The following is a 16,392-nucleotide window of genomic DNA, read 5'->3' as shown; positions in this document are numbered from 1 at the left end:
CACAAGAAAGAAGATAATTTCAGGTAAAACTTCTTATGCTTAGTTTTAGTCTCTACATGAATGTTTTTCTTTTCTGAATTTGAACAAAGTAAGGAGAGCAGTTTTGTTACTAAGCTCAATAAACTGCTTGCTCTTATTACTTCAAACCTGTCACACTCGTCATCAGCGAAGACAGCAACTCTTGACAGTTTTGCAAAGTCTTCCTTTGATCATTAACTTTTAGAACATTAAACTTTTCCGTATTTAACCTTTTTTCTGCATGGCATCAGCAGTTATAAACAGTGTTGCTTCTGGCATTCACTGTTCCTACAGTCCTAATGTTTAAGCAAGGTAAGAGTCATCACGCTGAAAAATCTGATTCTCGGTTGATGAACAGTTGTTGCTCTAATCCTCATCATTTTACTATTGACATTCCTCACATCTGTACAACTTCCAAGATGACTACAGGATTATGTGTTTCTAATAGTGAAGTTCATATTATAGTGCCCTTAGACTATATTGCTTTTTAGCAGGGATTATTATTGCATTTGGTTAGAGCTAAAGCAGAAATAGTTTGCCTAAGGAACGTTAGAGCTAATATCACAAAGTATAATGCCCTCTATTAAACCTTAATCATATGTGTATGTGATTTAGTAAATTATTTTATGGTTTCCAATTTGTGAATTAGATTAGTAGCACTTAGAGGCAAGCAGCTTTTCCCCTTCCTGAGAGAAGTGTCGAGGAATATGTGAAAATATGAAAGGCTGTATTCCCACTTACCATTTTGCATGTAATGGTGAAATATTTTAAAAGCTCTGTGCTTTATATCATGTATCAAAGAGTTCATTGGTTGAAGATTTCTGATGATTTTACATTGCTGGAAAAATCTTTAAGCATTTACCGAAGTTAATACGATAGTGAATTACGTTTGCATTCAGGCATTTCTGCGAATTGGCTCATGATTAGAGTAACGATGTGTTTAATACAAATGCACAAAAATTGCAAGAAGTATCATATGTAGTTATCTTTCACAGCATTTGAAGTGCTCAGTCTCTTAAGTGACAGCTTCTTATTCACTCCAGCCTCCAAATCCTTGCTAGCATTTGTCGCAGCGCTGCAGCCTGATGCTTGGAAGCTGCCAATCACCTTTGTCACGCACTGGCGTTCGTAAGGCAGACTCACTGCTCAGCAAGTTGATAATGCTGAGAGCTTGCTGGATAATTTTGTTTATGGGCCTCGTGGGTTAATTCTCTTGGGCTATTTTTATTGTTGAAAATTCAAACAACCTCAGTGTTAGAAATCTTATGAACGGTGTCACTTAAAGTGCTAGTTGACGGTGGCAGTATAAATGAAAAATTGCCCTGTAAGATGAGATGAAGAACATGACTAAGACTAAGACTAAGTAACAGTTGTGCTGGAAAAACATTCTGTTCATTCACAATGAATTTAAGAAATGGAACTATACCCTAAACTTCATCTTTTAGCTTTGATGTGCCCTGTACTCAAAATAAGAGCGTCTGTCCAAAGATCATGCGCCTCTGAAATCCCCAACATCAGATTTTGATTTACTGATTGGGATCTATTTTCAACTGAAAACAGACATCAACTAAACATTATGTTGCAAGAAAACACAGACTTGCTGGGGAAAAGCAAACAAACAAAACCCCCAAAACAAACAAACAAACTGCAAAAATACCCTCCCCCCCAAGTCCCTCCTGTGACACAAGTTGTGTAACCTGTCCACATGCCAATGCCTGCTTCTCCCCCAAAAGGTAAATAATCTGCATGGCCCAAACTTGTGAAGGGTAGTTGCACTGCCAGCCCCATTTTGAATCATTCAAAACGATTCCGTTTTCAAATCAAGACATTATTGAAATGTGTTTCAAAGATGCTGGATTTGACCATTTGAGACTATGGTTTCTTGCGTGCCTCTAAGAATTTTTAACAGTTACAGCTTCCTCTAGGGAAATGGGATGTTTCCTGCCCTTACATGAAAATTTTCATGACGGAGGCATTTTAAAATGTTAATTGGGAAACTAAGAGGGAATAAATAGGAAAGATGAACCATATGTGGAAAAGGATAAATGAGAAAATTGGAACGCTGGTCAACAGAATGTAAAGCGAGTCTTTACTGAGAATGTGATCAGGGATTAGAAGATTTTATGGGTGGCAATAAACTGATAATTTGATAATAACTGGTAATTTGACTTTGGGAGCGGAGTATAATTCCACTGCCAATTCCACTCTGTTTTCATTCATTGCAGGTTTCATATCAGTCCTGATTTTAAATAGAGATTTATGCAAGGGTAGTGGGAGCGTACATGAGAGACTCATTTGAAGGATGATCAGCCTACCTCGTTTTCTGCACCTGCCCAATTACAGTGTGTAAAATGAATGTAGACCTTGACGCACCGTACTGGTGGAGCTATGCCCATGGACACACATGCACCCTAGAAAATTGGTAATCGGGGTCTGCAAGGAGTGCTCATGGACACTGGGGGTTACCCCATTTTGTAATTTTTCTGCAGTGACGTGGTCCATAAGCAGGTTTTCATGGGTATAAATTTTGCAAGAATGTTGCGTGTCCATGTCACAACTCTAGTATTCATTCAGGGTAAAAATTTTTTTTATCTTGATTCGTGGGGTTGAATCAAGTGATAATTAAGAAAGGATTAGGAGACTTTGCACTCTTAGTCTTATGTATGCAAAATAAGTACGATTATAGACTGAAAGTATGTTGAAGAAAGAAACTGTGACAGCACGTGTATCATAGCAACATAGCTTATTGAGGAAGAAGTGGATGGATTCAAAACAGAGGATGTGCCAAAGGAGCAGGTGTAGTCTGAAATACAAAGAGTGGTTAGAAATTAATGAGCTGCAGTTTTCAATTATAACATATATTGAATTATTCTAAATGGAATTGCTGTGTAGAACAAAAAGTCTAATATTAGAGGCTGCCAGACAAGACTAATATGAAATGAATATTATACATCAGATAAAAAAATATTAATGAGACAAAAAGAAATTTCCATACTGCTTGCCACTGCTATACCAGTAGCCAAAGCTCCTACTCCATGAGGAATAAATGGAGGGGAAAAAAAAAAACCCCACAACTAATAAATATCATAGTAGAAAGACCTGTTGGATTACATGGTTGTCATTATCCCTGAGTATATACCTTTTCAGTTACAAAGGATATAGAGGTTTATTGTAAAAACTCCTTTTATCAATATTATTTTTAAATGGCTATCATAAAGGAAATGTTGTAAATTATTTATTTCATAAAGTTTGGCCACCATCAACATTTCCTTGCTAGGGGACAGCTAAGGTTCCTATTCAGAGGGTATAGATAAGCTTTATGATGTGCCTTCTCTTCCCGCTCCCCCCCGGCTTTTTTGAGGAAATCCTTATAATGGTGTAGGTCAGATGAGAAATAAACTATCACCAGTCCCTTGTGGATTCAGATTAGTCTAACAGCCTGTTTACTCTTATGATACTTAAATGTAGTATATTAGTAACTAAGAGCATTTGCCAAAAGAGTAGCATTCACGCAGCTGCCAATTTGCACTACGTTTTGACTGTTATCACTCCTACAGAGCACATTGTCTTGTGGCATTTATAAATCACTTTGAAGCTCTTTTTGGAATACAGTCTGCCTTGACGCGTCGCAAGTCAAGAGGCTTTTGCTGGAGTGACCCCTCGCCGCGACGGACGTCAGTTGTGCCTCGGTCACAGCGGCACAGCTCCCTGCAGGCCAGCGAGGAGACACACCACAGAGCAGGGAGGGGAAGAAAACACGATGCTGTTAGCGGAAATAGAAAATGCTGGCTAAATGGGAGCGAGATGGAGAAGGTGCTGAAGAGCAGGCTCTGCCTGTTGCTGGCCAGTGTGAGGGGTGCTCCCTTAGGCAGACCTCCTTCCTCCATTGACTCCTCTTCCCGTAGGACTTGTAGCTGCAAGACAAACCTCTCTAGCCCCGATTTAGCAATGCGTAACGGTGTAACGGTCAACTTAAACTATGTGACTAGTCCTCCCAGTCTCTCTGCTCCTGCCTTTCCCCAGGAGACGAGTACCTGGCACAGACGGCTGCCTTAACTCGCTGTTTAGCTTAACACCTCCATGGCCCAGACTCCTGGCAGGAGGAGAGGAAGATAGGATGGACAAAAAACAAAGCTATTAAGGATGGAAGGGTAGATGGAAAGGACTGAAAACAAAGGTGTAAAGGACAGGCTGCCTGAAGGATTTACTGGGGACAAATTGTGGTGTTTTGTGATGTTTCTGTCCTTGCTTGTGAACTGTCTTGCATGCTCTCCCTGGGAAGAGTGATGCTGTCATCCCCCTGAGGCAGGGAGGTGATATCTTCCGTGCTCTACCAGCTCCTGGTCCCCTTCCGTACTTAACCAAGTTTGGCTGGGGTTGGCCAGCTTTTAAGGCAGCTTGTTTTCCCGAGGGAAGAAAGGGGTTGTGGTAACGAGCTGCTGCAAAGCAAGGAGAGAATTGCTGAGGCCAGTACCTCAGCGTGAACTCATGGTCGTGGGGATCCGTTTTCCTCAGCACAGTCAAGAGTTAGGAGTGAAAAGAGCTTGTTTCTTAGCTTTCTGGGTAGCTTTTATCATGGTGCTGGATCGGCATGTCCTGCCTCGTGTCACACAGCTCTGCTTTTGTCATGCAGTCTTACCTTGCCCCTTGCGAGCAGGCTGGTGGTCTCTATCTTTAAGGGAAGGGCTGGAACAGTTGGGTATTTTAACAGAGGCAGCTGGGGGCTGTGGGGAGGTCCTGCATCTGTGTCTGCAGGGAAGAGCCCTGTGGCTTCAGCCAGCTCAGGACCAAACCAGGACAAGGTAGGAGCTCCGGGAGGGGTGCAGGACTGCCCGGAACACAATCCTGTGAGGAAGTGTGTTATTATTTATACAGCATAAATTAAGTCATAGCTATTGCTTGTAAAACCCAGCTTAGCACCATTATTGACTGCAACATCCACGTCCCTGCCTGGGCACATTCTCACGTACCCACATACACCCCGGTAGTGATATTTATACCTACGGAGTGTAAAGGAAATCCCCAGAATCGCTCCCCGTACTTCAGCGAGCACAGGGGCCAGCTGCTGACCTTGCTAACAGCGAAGTCGCTTGATGTTAGCAAAGCCCTCCAGAACCAAACCGAAAGGAGAACTTGTTACTGGAGTTACTTTGAGATTTTTATATTATTTTTGCCATGGCTAGATCCATGGTTACATACCAAAATAGCCCCCTCCCTAAGAAAAGAAATGTGGTGTTTGCCACTGAAAAGTGCCGTACTTTTGTGCCACTATCCAGAACAGCAAACGTTAATTGTTTTTGCCTTGTCAGTTATTCAAAGGGAGAAATACTCACAGTGGGTCCTTTTTGCCAGCGTGCCGTTTCGACTTGTCACTTCCCAAAGGCCCGTATTGGTAACTGCCAGGAGCAAATCTACAACCCGTCATGCCACTAGGAGCAAAATAAGCCAACTGACCTAGATCCGAATCAGCGGCAGTGACTGGTTAGGTTGTAGGACTAAAGCCACAGAAAAACAACTTTTCTGTTTGGCTTCCCCTACCATCTCTCTGCTTGTTTATGAGTATGCTCCCTTGTTACAAAAACAAGGGCACTTCAGGGTATTTCTGGTAAGCACATCGGTGCGAGCATAAAATCTTCCCAAATAATGCTAATACACTCTAATTGCATTGTACAATATAGTACCAAATGAACTCACTTTTTACGCAGTAATTTCTAGCAGCAATATCGGGCAACACTTTTTCCATAATTGAAACTTTGGTTTAGGTTGTTTTTTTTTTTTCAGTTTAACAATCATACTTTAAATCAAGCCAACACTTTGGCTGAATTCTAAAACTTTTTTTTAAAATTCTAGATATAAAAATATTCATTACCTGCTGCGAAAATCACATACACTTCTATCAGAAATAAAAAATAAAAAATATAAATAGCAATTTCTTTAGATTTTGCAAGAAGTATTTCACTGTGGGGGGAAGGTCTGATTTAATTAAAAGCTAGTCCATTTGGAAAATTTCGTTAGAAAAAATAGAACTTTTCTCAGCAGTCAGTTTTCATCATTCAGCTATGTCTCAAACCCCAACTGCCCTGTGGGTAACGGTGGACTCAAAGGGGGTTGTGTGTTGCCTGAGGATCCCAGTTTACTTTAAGCGTTGTATGAGCCTGATGCAGTCCATGCGCTAGGTAATGTGGCTGTGCTGGAATGGCAGCAAGAGAAGTCTTGCACTGGTGGCTGAGACTGCATGATGGTCCTTCCCATTCAGCTCCTGAATTGTCAGCTCTCAGGTTGAACTTTTTCTTTGAATAGCATTCCTACCCTCCGCTCACACCATCTGTCTGGGGGCGGAGGCTACGCCTGGCATTAGCATGTCTACAAGTGAAGAAAATGCAATGAAAACAGCTTATTGCCAATTTTAAATAAAAAGTAAAATTTTGGGCTCCCCTTCCCCCCTTGGAACAATTCTGTGAAAGATATGACTGGGAAAATTGTATTTAGCATGGAAGAAGCTTCCACCAAGAACTGCATTGAGGAAATTGGGCTCAGTTTCACAATCTGAGTGATTAGCTTTTGAAAATCATGTACTGAGCCCATAAAATACGCTCATAAAAGTGTTCAGGCAAGGAAGGATTTTCTGAGCATATATGTTTGGCTAAGTTAGCTATACAGTGAGACAGAACACGACAAAATGTGCAGTGGCTAACTGCAGAGCAGTCTTGTTTCTTGAGATACGTACAATAGGGCATCATCTCTGATTTAAAAAAAAATGCATACCGTATAACTGCTGGTTGTTATTATTATTAAAATACATTCCTTAGAGGGAAGGGATCATATTATATATGAAGTCTGAAACCATAAAGGCGTATTTAGTCATAACAATATGAAAATACCATATGAGAATGAAAAGCCTGCAGTGCATTCCCGAGACTGATGAACACACGATACTGTGTTTGAGAGAGGAGCCAGGTGGTCATGAAACTAAGCACTACATTGTATTGGAAATGCACGTAGGCTTCGGGAGGTCTGATCAAGTCTAATCTGGGCACCTTAGGACTTGTGAGCTTAGCCCGATTCTTGAATTTTCTGTTTTGTTGGGGTTTTTTTCTGAAGTGATCTTGATTTATTACTCAACAAATGGGAAATGCATCGATTTGCCTTTTTAGAAAGATAATTTGTCTGGTGTTGACTGAATTGTGTGACTGGATTAGACTTACATAATGTGTCTTTCAGAGAGTGACTAATTGGAATTTACTGCAAGCCATGGATGACTTTAAAATCAATTCTATGGAGTCTTCATAATAAGACTGATTGTGACTTTAGTACCAGAAAATACACATCCACACCGAGAGCAAATAGTGCTCAAGAAAACAGCTGCTTCTCCCGCAGCCTGAAGGACTACTCCAGGGGGAAGTAAGGAAAGCGGAGTCCCGGTAGGACCTAGGCTGAACCACTCTTATGGTTGCGGTTTTAGAACAAATGAGAACATTTGAAATAGCAGGTTACAGTCTTTTTTTTTCTTTTCTTTTGGGGTTTCTTTTGGGTTTTTTTTTCCTTTTAGTCCATGTGTACAATGTAGAACCTCTAAACAGATGTCCTGGTTTAAAGGTTTTCGTGTTGCTGGGTTTGCTTTTTTAGTGCTCATTTAAGTCACTGAGGGGCTGCTCTGGTTGTGAGCTCTGCTGAGATGTTGCTCAGCTATTCCTTCCCCTCATTCCATTTTCAGTTCACCTCAATCCTGTGAAATCATGTCCTTAAATTAAATTTAAGACAGACAGCCCTGCAGTTCCCTTCCTCCTGGAATCTGCACAGCATAACTCCCTAACTATGCAATGTTTGCAAATGTCTGTCACAAACAATTAGTAAAAAAATAAAATTAAGACTTTACTTAGAAGAGTGGAAGGGAGAAGACTTTCCTCCTCAGATTTTTACCTTCTTTTCATCCAGTATGTAGCAGACAGTATCTAATAATTGTCCTCGTTAAGGTAGACTTCAGACAGAGCAAGTTATAAAGATAACTGTTGGAAAATGGAAGGGCTACAGAGAGGAGGCTTTGCTGGCAGGTGGGAGTGCAGGAGCCGCTGGTGGAGAGCAGGCATTGAATCAAGAGCCAGCCAAGGGTGTAAGACAAGCAGGACCTGCAGGACCTCTATTCCCTGCTTGCAGCCTGGGAATAGAGATGGCATAGAGCACCTGGAGCCGGAGAGCGCATCGGGAGCAAACTGCTTCCTGCAGGATTTGAGTTGAACCCCCAAGCCCATGACTTCATTTGTTTGCTGTCAGGGATGGTGACTCATCTCTGCAATGACAAGAGCTACCTGAGGACAGCGGCTTGCTCTCTCTTTATTATCATGTGTACTGGTAAGCTAAAGATCTGGACCCTCCCAATGACCCAAGCTGTGGTCAGGAAGGTGTGTACAACGGGGATTTCATTTTTCGTTTTGGTTTTCAAAAGAAAGGGAAGTGGGCTGTGTTAAGAAGCCAAAGCCAAACTTCCAAAGTTAGGCAATGGCAGAAGAATGAGCATATGCATTGTAGAATTATGTCATCTGAAAGCAGTTGTATGGATTTTAATTACAACACTACTTTATGTTGAGGAGATACATGTAAGAAATGGATAACAAATATATATTTTTCATAATTCTTCAGTTGCTAGCTTTATGGCTTTAACTTTATTTTGATCTAGGTTTCTGGTGTGCACAATAATAGTGCATATAGCACATGTGAAGGGCTGTTAAGTATAATTGAGGCCAGTATGCCTATATTTGTAAACAGCAGAAAATGCGTTGCACTTAGCAACGGGAAGCTGATTTACGTAAAACCAATAAGCATTCTGAGTTAGATTACTGTAAGACAAAGTAATGTTAGAATTAAAATTCATAATCTTATAACTACTTTCCAGATTATAATGTGTTTTCATAATTACAGCCACGAGATAGGACCTTTCCCTGTTGGGTAGTTTTGCTTACCTTTTTTATTGGCATTCTTAAGATTTAATTTTCCAGGATCCAGAGATCGGTTTCTACTAATGTGACTCTAAAGTGCAATTGAAAATAAATCATTTCTTCAGAATTAGGAAAAAGGAAGCTGACAATTAAGGAATAAGTATGTCAAAAAACAAACACATTCTCTACCAACGATTGAAAGGAAAATTCAGAGTGCTTTATCTTGCTTCTTAAGTGGAATTATACAAAATGGTAAGGGTTGATTCTGATAGTAAATGTACTCTTGAAAATCACTGGATTCTTGTTTCCAACAAATTCCATTTTCAAAGAGTTTATCATTTATTTTTTCCATTTAAAAAATAGGAGCAATTTTGGGTTCCAAGGAAGCATGTACCAAAATTACATTTCTACAACTCCACAATGTGCTTCCTGAGCCTGTTATCACTCAAAGCTGTTTGGAGAAGGTGACTCCTCTGGGGCAGGTTTTATGTCCACCTTGCCCCATGAGGACTTTTACCTGATGTAGTTCTTGGGAATGAAACTGTGAAGTAGCTTTAGCTATGAAGAAGGGAGAGAATGAGCTCGGAAGCCTGTCTGCTTCCTCTTCCCCTGAGTCCCTACTATTCTCACACTTCGCATAGATGAGGTGGTCAGTTTTTGCCATCTCTTAATTCCTCACCTCATTTTTCTTGATCTCCTGTTGCCGTGGAGTGTTACACTTAGAAGGATGCACAGAAAAATGCCAGAGGGGCATTTGTTCACCTGCAGCAGAGATGAACAGTTAAAAGCAAGGCAGGCAGATTCAGGTAGCCCTTGGAATAGTATTTCTCAACAGGATGGATCAACCTGCCTCCTGTTTGCACTGAAACTGGGAACTGAGCCAGATACTCCTAAACTGCCCCTGTATGAGCCACTAATGCCCGACAGCGCTTCATCCTGTATAATCTATAGCCAGCGTTTCGATTATTAGCTGCTAACTCGCATTGCAGATTAGTGGTTGGTGAAGCACGTATGTCGATCCTTAGTCTCTGCAACCTGACCCTATGCTGAAACCCAGCAGATTTTTTAAAAACCTGTAGAGAAGGTACTGGTGGCCATGCAAGGGAAGAGAGGAGGGGTTCACGGCGAGCACGGCTCTCGGCTGTATTGGCAGGATTGAGCTAAACGGTCACACTGTGATCCTGCTGCAAAACATACACCAGTTCCGCCCAGGAGCCTGCGACAAACTGTGCTTGCCTTTGGCTGTTACTGAGTCATGAGAGATAAAAATACCTTTGCTGCAGAAGGGAGAGCGGTTGTGGTGCCGCAGCTGGTGGCAGGGCGAGGGAGGGCTGCGCCCCGGCCAGCTGCACTGGCAGGCTGTGTGCAGGGAAGGGCCCTCTTGGGCCCTGAATGCCGGGATGGGGGTCAGCCCCATGGTGTAAATCGCTGCCACAGTAAGCCAGACCAAAGGTCTGGTTTTGCAGTCTCTGACAAAGACGGTTCACAAACGCTTGGAGAGCACTAGAAGAAAAAGGGCCATCAAGTGGCCGTGGTGGTGTCGCCTCGTGGCTGCCGGCGTGCGGCCCAAGAGGGCCTCCCCAAGCTGGGCTGCCCCGGCGAGCGGATGCGGCGTGTTTGCCTGGGTCCTGGGCGAGCCGCGTACGCTTGACTCTGCTGCGTCCCGTGGCAACGCTTTAATGACGCTGGTGTGAAGTACTGTTTCCTTTGGCTTATGTGAGGGGCGGCGAGGACCAGGTTGTCCTGCGCGTGTTTCATCGCCGGTCGCGTCAGCCCAAACGGCAGGTTTCGGTCCACCTGAGGCTGCGTGTCGCTCATTCACCTTCCGTTGAGGTTCAGAAAGCCCCGAGGAGAGGCACCGCAGCAGTTCGGGGCCTAGGTGTTTGGTGGAAGGGGTGGTGTGAGGAGCTTTCGGTGGCATTTGTGTTCACATCACTACTAGAAGAGGCTGCTAGATGACGTGAGTTTGACGAGCCGAGGCACTGAAAAATGTAAGTTCAAAGGAAGAGTGGCGAGCACCACGGCTAGGGGCCCGCAGCCTTCCCTCCCGGTGTCAGCCCGTGTCCGACGGGGCCGGGGCGGGGAGAGCCGCTTCCTGTCATGTCCCGCGGGGCTGCGGCTCGCGCATCATGAGGGGGCCCTGACGCCCCCCGCACCCCCGAAGGGCGAGGAGGTGCCGTTTTGCGGCGGTGCGTGACTCATCCCTCGCTGACAGCCTTCCCGCCGCTGCCTCTCCTGCAGCCGGCCGGGCCCCCATTGGCTGCGGCCGCCGCGGGGGCGGGGCCGGGGCCGCTCCGCCCGGCGCGGTGCCGCGTCGCCCCCCGGAACGGGCAGCGGGGCGGGAGGAGGGGGCCGAGGCGAGCGGCCCCGCCGCCGGGCGCTGATGGAGGCAGCGGCTGCGGGCTGCGCCCCCCCGCCGCCGGCCGCCCCTGCCGCACCTGCCCGGCCCGCCGGCCGCCCACCGGCAGGCCCGAGCCCCCGCGCCCGGCGCGGCGTGGAGCCCTCCCGCCTCGCTGCGTTAGCCGCGCCGCGAAGAAGCGCCCTGCCGTGGCCTCGCCGCCTTCCCGAGCGGCTTTAGGTTCCCGAGATGGCCCTTTTCGGCTTTTCAAATCGGGTCTGATACACACAGGGCGCAGACCGGTGCCGGGGGGACTGTTCCTCCTTCCCGCCAGCTCCGCCATGCCGTCCAGAGAGCCCTGGTCAGGGCACAGAGCGAGCAGGTCCGCGGTGCCCGGCTCGAAGCAGGAGAGCCGTCAGCAGGAGTTACTGATAGCAGCCCTGGGGATGAAACTGGGTACTCAGAAGTCATCCGTGACAATCTGGCAACCTCTTAAACTCTTTGCTTATTCGCAGTTGACGTCGCTTGTCAGAAGAGCAACGCTGAAAGAAAATGAACATATTCCAAAATACGAGAAGATTCATAACTTCAAGGTAAGAGATTACGCCACTTATTTCTTCTTAAGGCACAGCAGCTCTAGTTTTTGTTTTAAAATGGGTCCGGTATTAAAAGGAAATAATATATATGCTGACTGCGACTTTCTTGAGAACTTAAATGCTTCAATTAAATCTCATTGATGGTTAAATCAATTAGACATCTTTAGAGAGTATCAGCAGAAGAATGAGGACTTGCTTGTTGACTGCTTGTGTGCATGTATTTGTTTCAATAATATTTGCCGTATCTAGGTTATCATCTGTGTTATTAAGAATTTTTTTATATACCGAGAGAGATGCTAAAGGTGAGAAAAACTGGCAAAGTTTTCTTTGGGTGCAAATGAATGTAGTTCAGTTTTACTTATGATGATATGATGCCAAAAAATCTTTTCGATCTGTGATTAGAGGATTAAACTGATCTTACCTCAGTTTGTCGCTGGTAAATGGCTTTGGAGGTAAGAAGCATGTTCTACTGCATCTGGATTGAGCAGATGGTCTGCATTTCCCTTAGTTTCTGGCTTTTCTCCTGTGTTAATGAATTGAGTGTGTGGAGAGCAGCATGGCTTATACTATGGGGCTACTGGAGCTGCTGGCATTAGCAACTACCTTGTGTTTTAATAAAATTTACTTAGTCTTCAATATAGCTTCTGATTATTGTTTTAATGATTTTAAATAAACGATGCTCTTTGGTAAGAGAGACACGTGTCAATGCAACATATGCATGTTTTGTGTCTGTATCTGTAATAAGTGTCCAGTAAGGATTTAGTAATTTAACCTTTCGGTGGTCAAATGAATTGCATAAGAGGCAGTCTTTATTTGTAAGACTAAGTGAACTGCTGTTAAACTACATTCCTGCAGGTGAGGATACAAACTTCATATATAGTACCTGAAACCCAGATTTTATCTTTAATGTGTGGTTTTCGCCCCCGCGAAAAGCATTTGCTTTTATTTATTTTAGGAGAAGGGGAAATCATTAATATAATCAAGGCATTTGATGATATAAGCATCTGTTAATGGTCTTTTATTTTCAGTTTTGAGTTCCATCACATGCATGTGCATGTGTGAATGTACACATGCATGCATAGACGTATCTATCATCCATCTGATTTTATTTCAACCACCTTCTGGCTTTCAACTTCAGGTAATCACTAAAATGGGAAACTTTATATGATCAGGATGTTTTGTTTGACTTGAGTTTTTCAATAAAGCGTGAATTTGAAAACCATGTATAAAACGTTATATGAAAAAGTGTTTAATATGAATGCTTGGCATAAAATAGTCCTGCTGGTTGTCAGTTAAATGCAGAGCATTTTTTCACAGGCTCCTGAAGTGTTCTAGAGATCTGAAATGTCTTGCAACTTTTCATTTGTTCCTTAGAGTTTGAAGAGAATTCTTGCAGATGCCAGCAGATAGCAAATTTCCATGTGCTATAGCGCACATGGGATAATTCATGTTGTGCACATCTGTATTCCTTAGTTGCTTTCCTTTAACAGCCTGAAACACATCTGTTTTGAAAATAATCCGGTAACCTGATTTTCATTAATTTGGGCTTGTTTATTTGTTTTTCTTCCAGAAACTATTTCTGCAAAGTTTGGAAGCTGTGAGTTTTCCAGTTTCTTAAAAAACAAACCGTGTGTCTGATCCAAGGTCATAGCTACAGCACAAGCTTTCCACACAGATTGTTTTCTTTATAATAGTTGTACTGTAGTTCCTTTATACATACAGTTGCCAGAAAAACGTACCTTGAGAAGTAGCTCTTAAGTCGGTGAAATGGAGCCACCTTACACAGATCATTTTTGCTATGAAAAAGTAGACGGGAACAAACCCCTTGCCCCTTACGGGGTGTGCAGCCACCAGCCTACCCACAGAAGGAATTTTGCTGGCGTTCACGAGCTCTAAATGTGGCCGCTCTCCCATTTTTAAAAAATAACCATAAGCCCTTCATAATTACTGCGTTATGGATCTGAAATGAACGGCCATCATTAGCTCATGCGCTTCCCTCCTTTATCATTCCGTGCATCTGTCAAATTTGTCTTCTCACGTGTGTAGACATCATCATTTAAAATGTCTACAGACGTCTCCTAGGTTGCCTGCCAAGCAGCAAACGTGCCGCCCATGTGGGAAGGAAGGAAATGTCAGTCTCGGAGTCTTGAAGCTAGACTTTTGAAACAAAACAAGAAAAAACAACCCAGAACTTAAATAATTTTATATAGTTCAACTAACCGATAGTGACTGCTGTCCCCAGAGGCTCCACCAGCAAAAAGGAGGATGTACTCTGTACCTCTGTGGCTAATTTTCCCTTCGTTATACGGGTGGGAGGGAACAGACAGGGACCCCTAAACCTTTCCCCGCTGCTTCTTTGATCAGGCACGTCCCTAGTCACGGAAATGAAGGGGTCTCAGAAATCCTTTTATACTGGAAATGCTGTGACGTCCCGGCAGAGGGAGGAGAAGTGGGGAGTCATTGCCGCACAACAACTAGCGCTGTTGTCTTGGAGAAGGGAAGACGACAGCAGCAGCCGCTCGGAGGCGAGCTGGGGTTAGCGAACGCCCGAGAGGCTTGGCCTCAGGTTAGGAGACCTCCGTTCTCCCGTCGCCCCTGCACCTCCTGTCCCTGTGGGGTGGGTAGGTGGGGACGCAGGCTGAGCTCGGACCCTTAGACTCTGTTGCAAAGCTCAGGTAGAGGAACACAGTGGCAGGGAAGCAACGTAGTGATGGTCCTCACAGGAGTGCAGGTGCCTAGGGAAGGGGTGAAGACAAAAGCTGCTTTTAACTCTTGAATCATCGAGAAGGTCTCCTGAATAAATCTGTTCATCTCCTTTTTTTGCCCTGAGGGTTGTTTGAAAGAAGAATGTAAAGACGGTTCTGCTAGGAGGGCTGACATGGCTGGGTTTTTGAAAGATTTTCATCTTATTTAAATCTGCTGGGATGTGAGTTGTCTCCTGCCTGAAGTGAGACAGGGCGCTCTGCGGGCAGAGCTGGCCGGTGATGATTTCCAGCTCCATAATATTTTCCTGACTGGTCCCTCGTGAGCACATCTCAAATGCAAATACAGGGTGGCTGAATTCTCTTAAATTAATCTCTGTAAGTAAAGAAAGGGGTGATGATTTATAAATGTCAGATCTGACTGAGTTTTTAATGCCTGTTCCTCAGGATGAGAGCTAGGTATTAAAAATCTTTTTTTAAGCGTATTTGGGCTTTTTCTAATTTATAAAAAGTTTTCAATTAATATTTCTGTGTTCTCTGTAAATCTTGCATAGAACATTCATTTTCTATTAATTTGAATATGTCAGCTAAAAGAGATCTACATTGTTTGACACAGCATTTTATTTAGCTCTAATTGAATAATGGGATTTGAAGGTGAGCTAGGACTGTGAGTGTGACTTGATTGGGTCTCTCTGTTTGCATATTTGATTCCTTTTGCTTTCTCTCCTTATACTCTGCTTTTCTGAAATCCATCATGCTGAATGAGATCTCTTGTAAAATGAATCATCAAAGCAAATCGGGACAGTCGCCTCAGCATCCTCAAAATTTCAGCCCCACCTTCTTTCACAGAAAGGCTTTTTCTCTCTTTCAATTTCTTACCCATTATGGGGAAGAAATCTCCCCACGCTCTCTGGTACACTTACATCTATATGGACACGTGTGTGATGGATATCAAGTTTGTTCTTCCACCAAATGTAGGTGAACAATAGCATCTTCTGTTTGGAAGCTCTGAGCGCGCTGTGGGCTCTTTGAAGCTGACAAGGAGCATAGCTGAAGTCAGTGCTGTTACTTTCTTACAAAAAGAAGCTTTATCATAGGGGACAGTTCTCTAACATTTCATAGAAGTGGACAGAGTAGATATATACCTAATCATTCCCATAAGTTTATTCTACAGCTGATATTCTACAATTTATTCTACAGACCCTACCAATAAAAATGCTTTTTTCTGTCCCTTATAAATCTCATCTTTGCTTATCTCGTTCCCAAACACAGCAACTGTGATAGCTTGGAAATTAAAATACAATTTCTTACCTAGCTGATATCTGATCCATTCAATAATTTTAAGGGGAGGAAGCAGCTGAGCACCTCCTGGGCAGGCAGGTGAAGGAGGAGCTTCAGGCAACAGCAGGAACCTCAAATTTGAGGGGAAAAGGGGCCTGTGACAAGGTGCCATGTGGATTGAAACGTTCCAGGTTGTTTATTCAGAGAAGGACCGAGGGGCACCTCTGGGTTGGGATGTGTGAGGTGGGCTTTAGGCCAAAGGACTTGCACAGCAGGGGAATCTGAGTCGGATTTAAGGTTACCCCATCTTCGCTCTCCAGTGAGGCATTTTTTATTAGGGTACTGAACGCACAGGATTCCTCTTGCTCCATCCTCTGGACTTTCCTTCTCTGCATCTCCTCATCTCTCCATCTCCCCTCTACATCCCATAGTTTTTTGCCCTTAAATAAAAATATACACCTAATGACGTACCTTCTGGCCTGAGTCCATGCCTACCCGACAAGGAACACCTGCACCTCCTCTCC

At 43.7% G+C, this 16,392-nt stretch overlaps 1 protein-coding gene across 1 annotated transcript in view; it reads left to right on the top strand.

The window, feature by feature from the left end:
- The window catches only part of CHN1 (chimerin 1), a 104,414-nt gene that overhangs the window by 62,036 nt on the left and 25,986 nt on the right, over positions 1 to 16,392 (top strand). The window contains exon 7 of the mRNA XM_082001419.1: positions 11,805 to 11,882. Coding sequence (XP_081857545.1) covers positions 11,805 to 11,882 — 78 coding nt within the window. The remainder of the gene's footprint in view (positions 1 to 11,804; positions 11,883 to 16,392) is intronic.

Source organism: Phaethon aethereus (genome assembly GCF_964289735.1).
Source record: "Phaethon aethereus genome assembly, chromosome: 6".
NCBI lineage: Eukaryota > Metazoa > Chordata > Aves > Phaethontiformes > Phaethontidae > Phaethon > Phaethon aethereus.
This window is presented reverse-complemented; position numbering and strand designations above follow the sequence as displayed.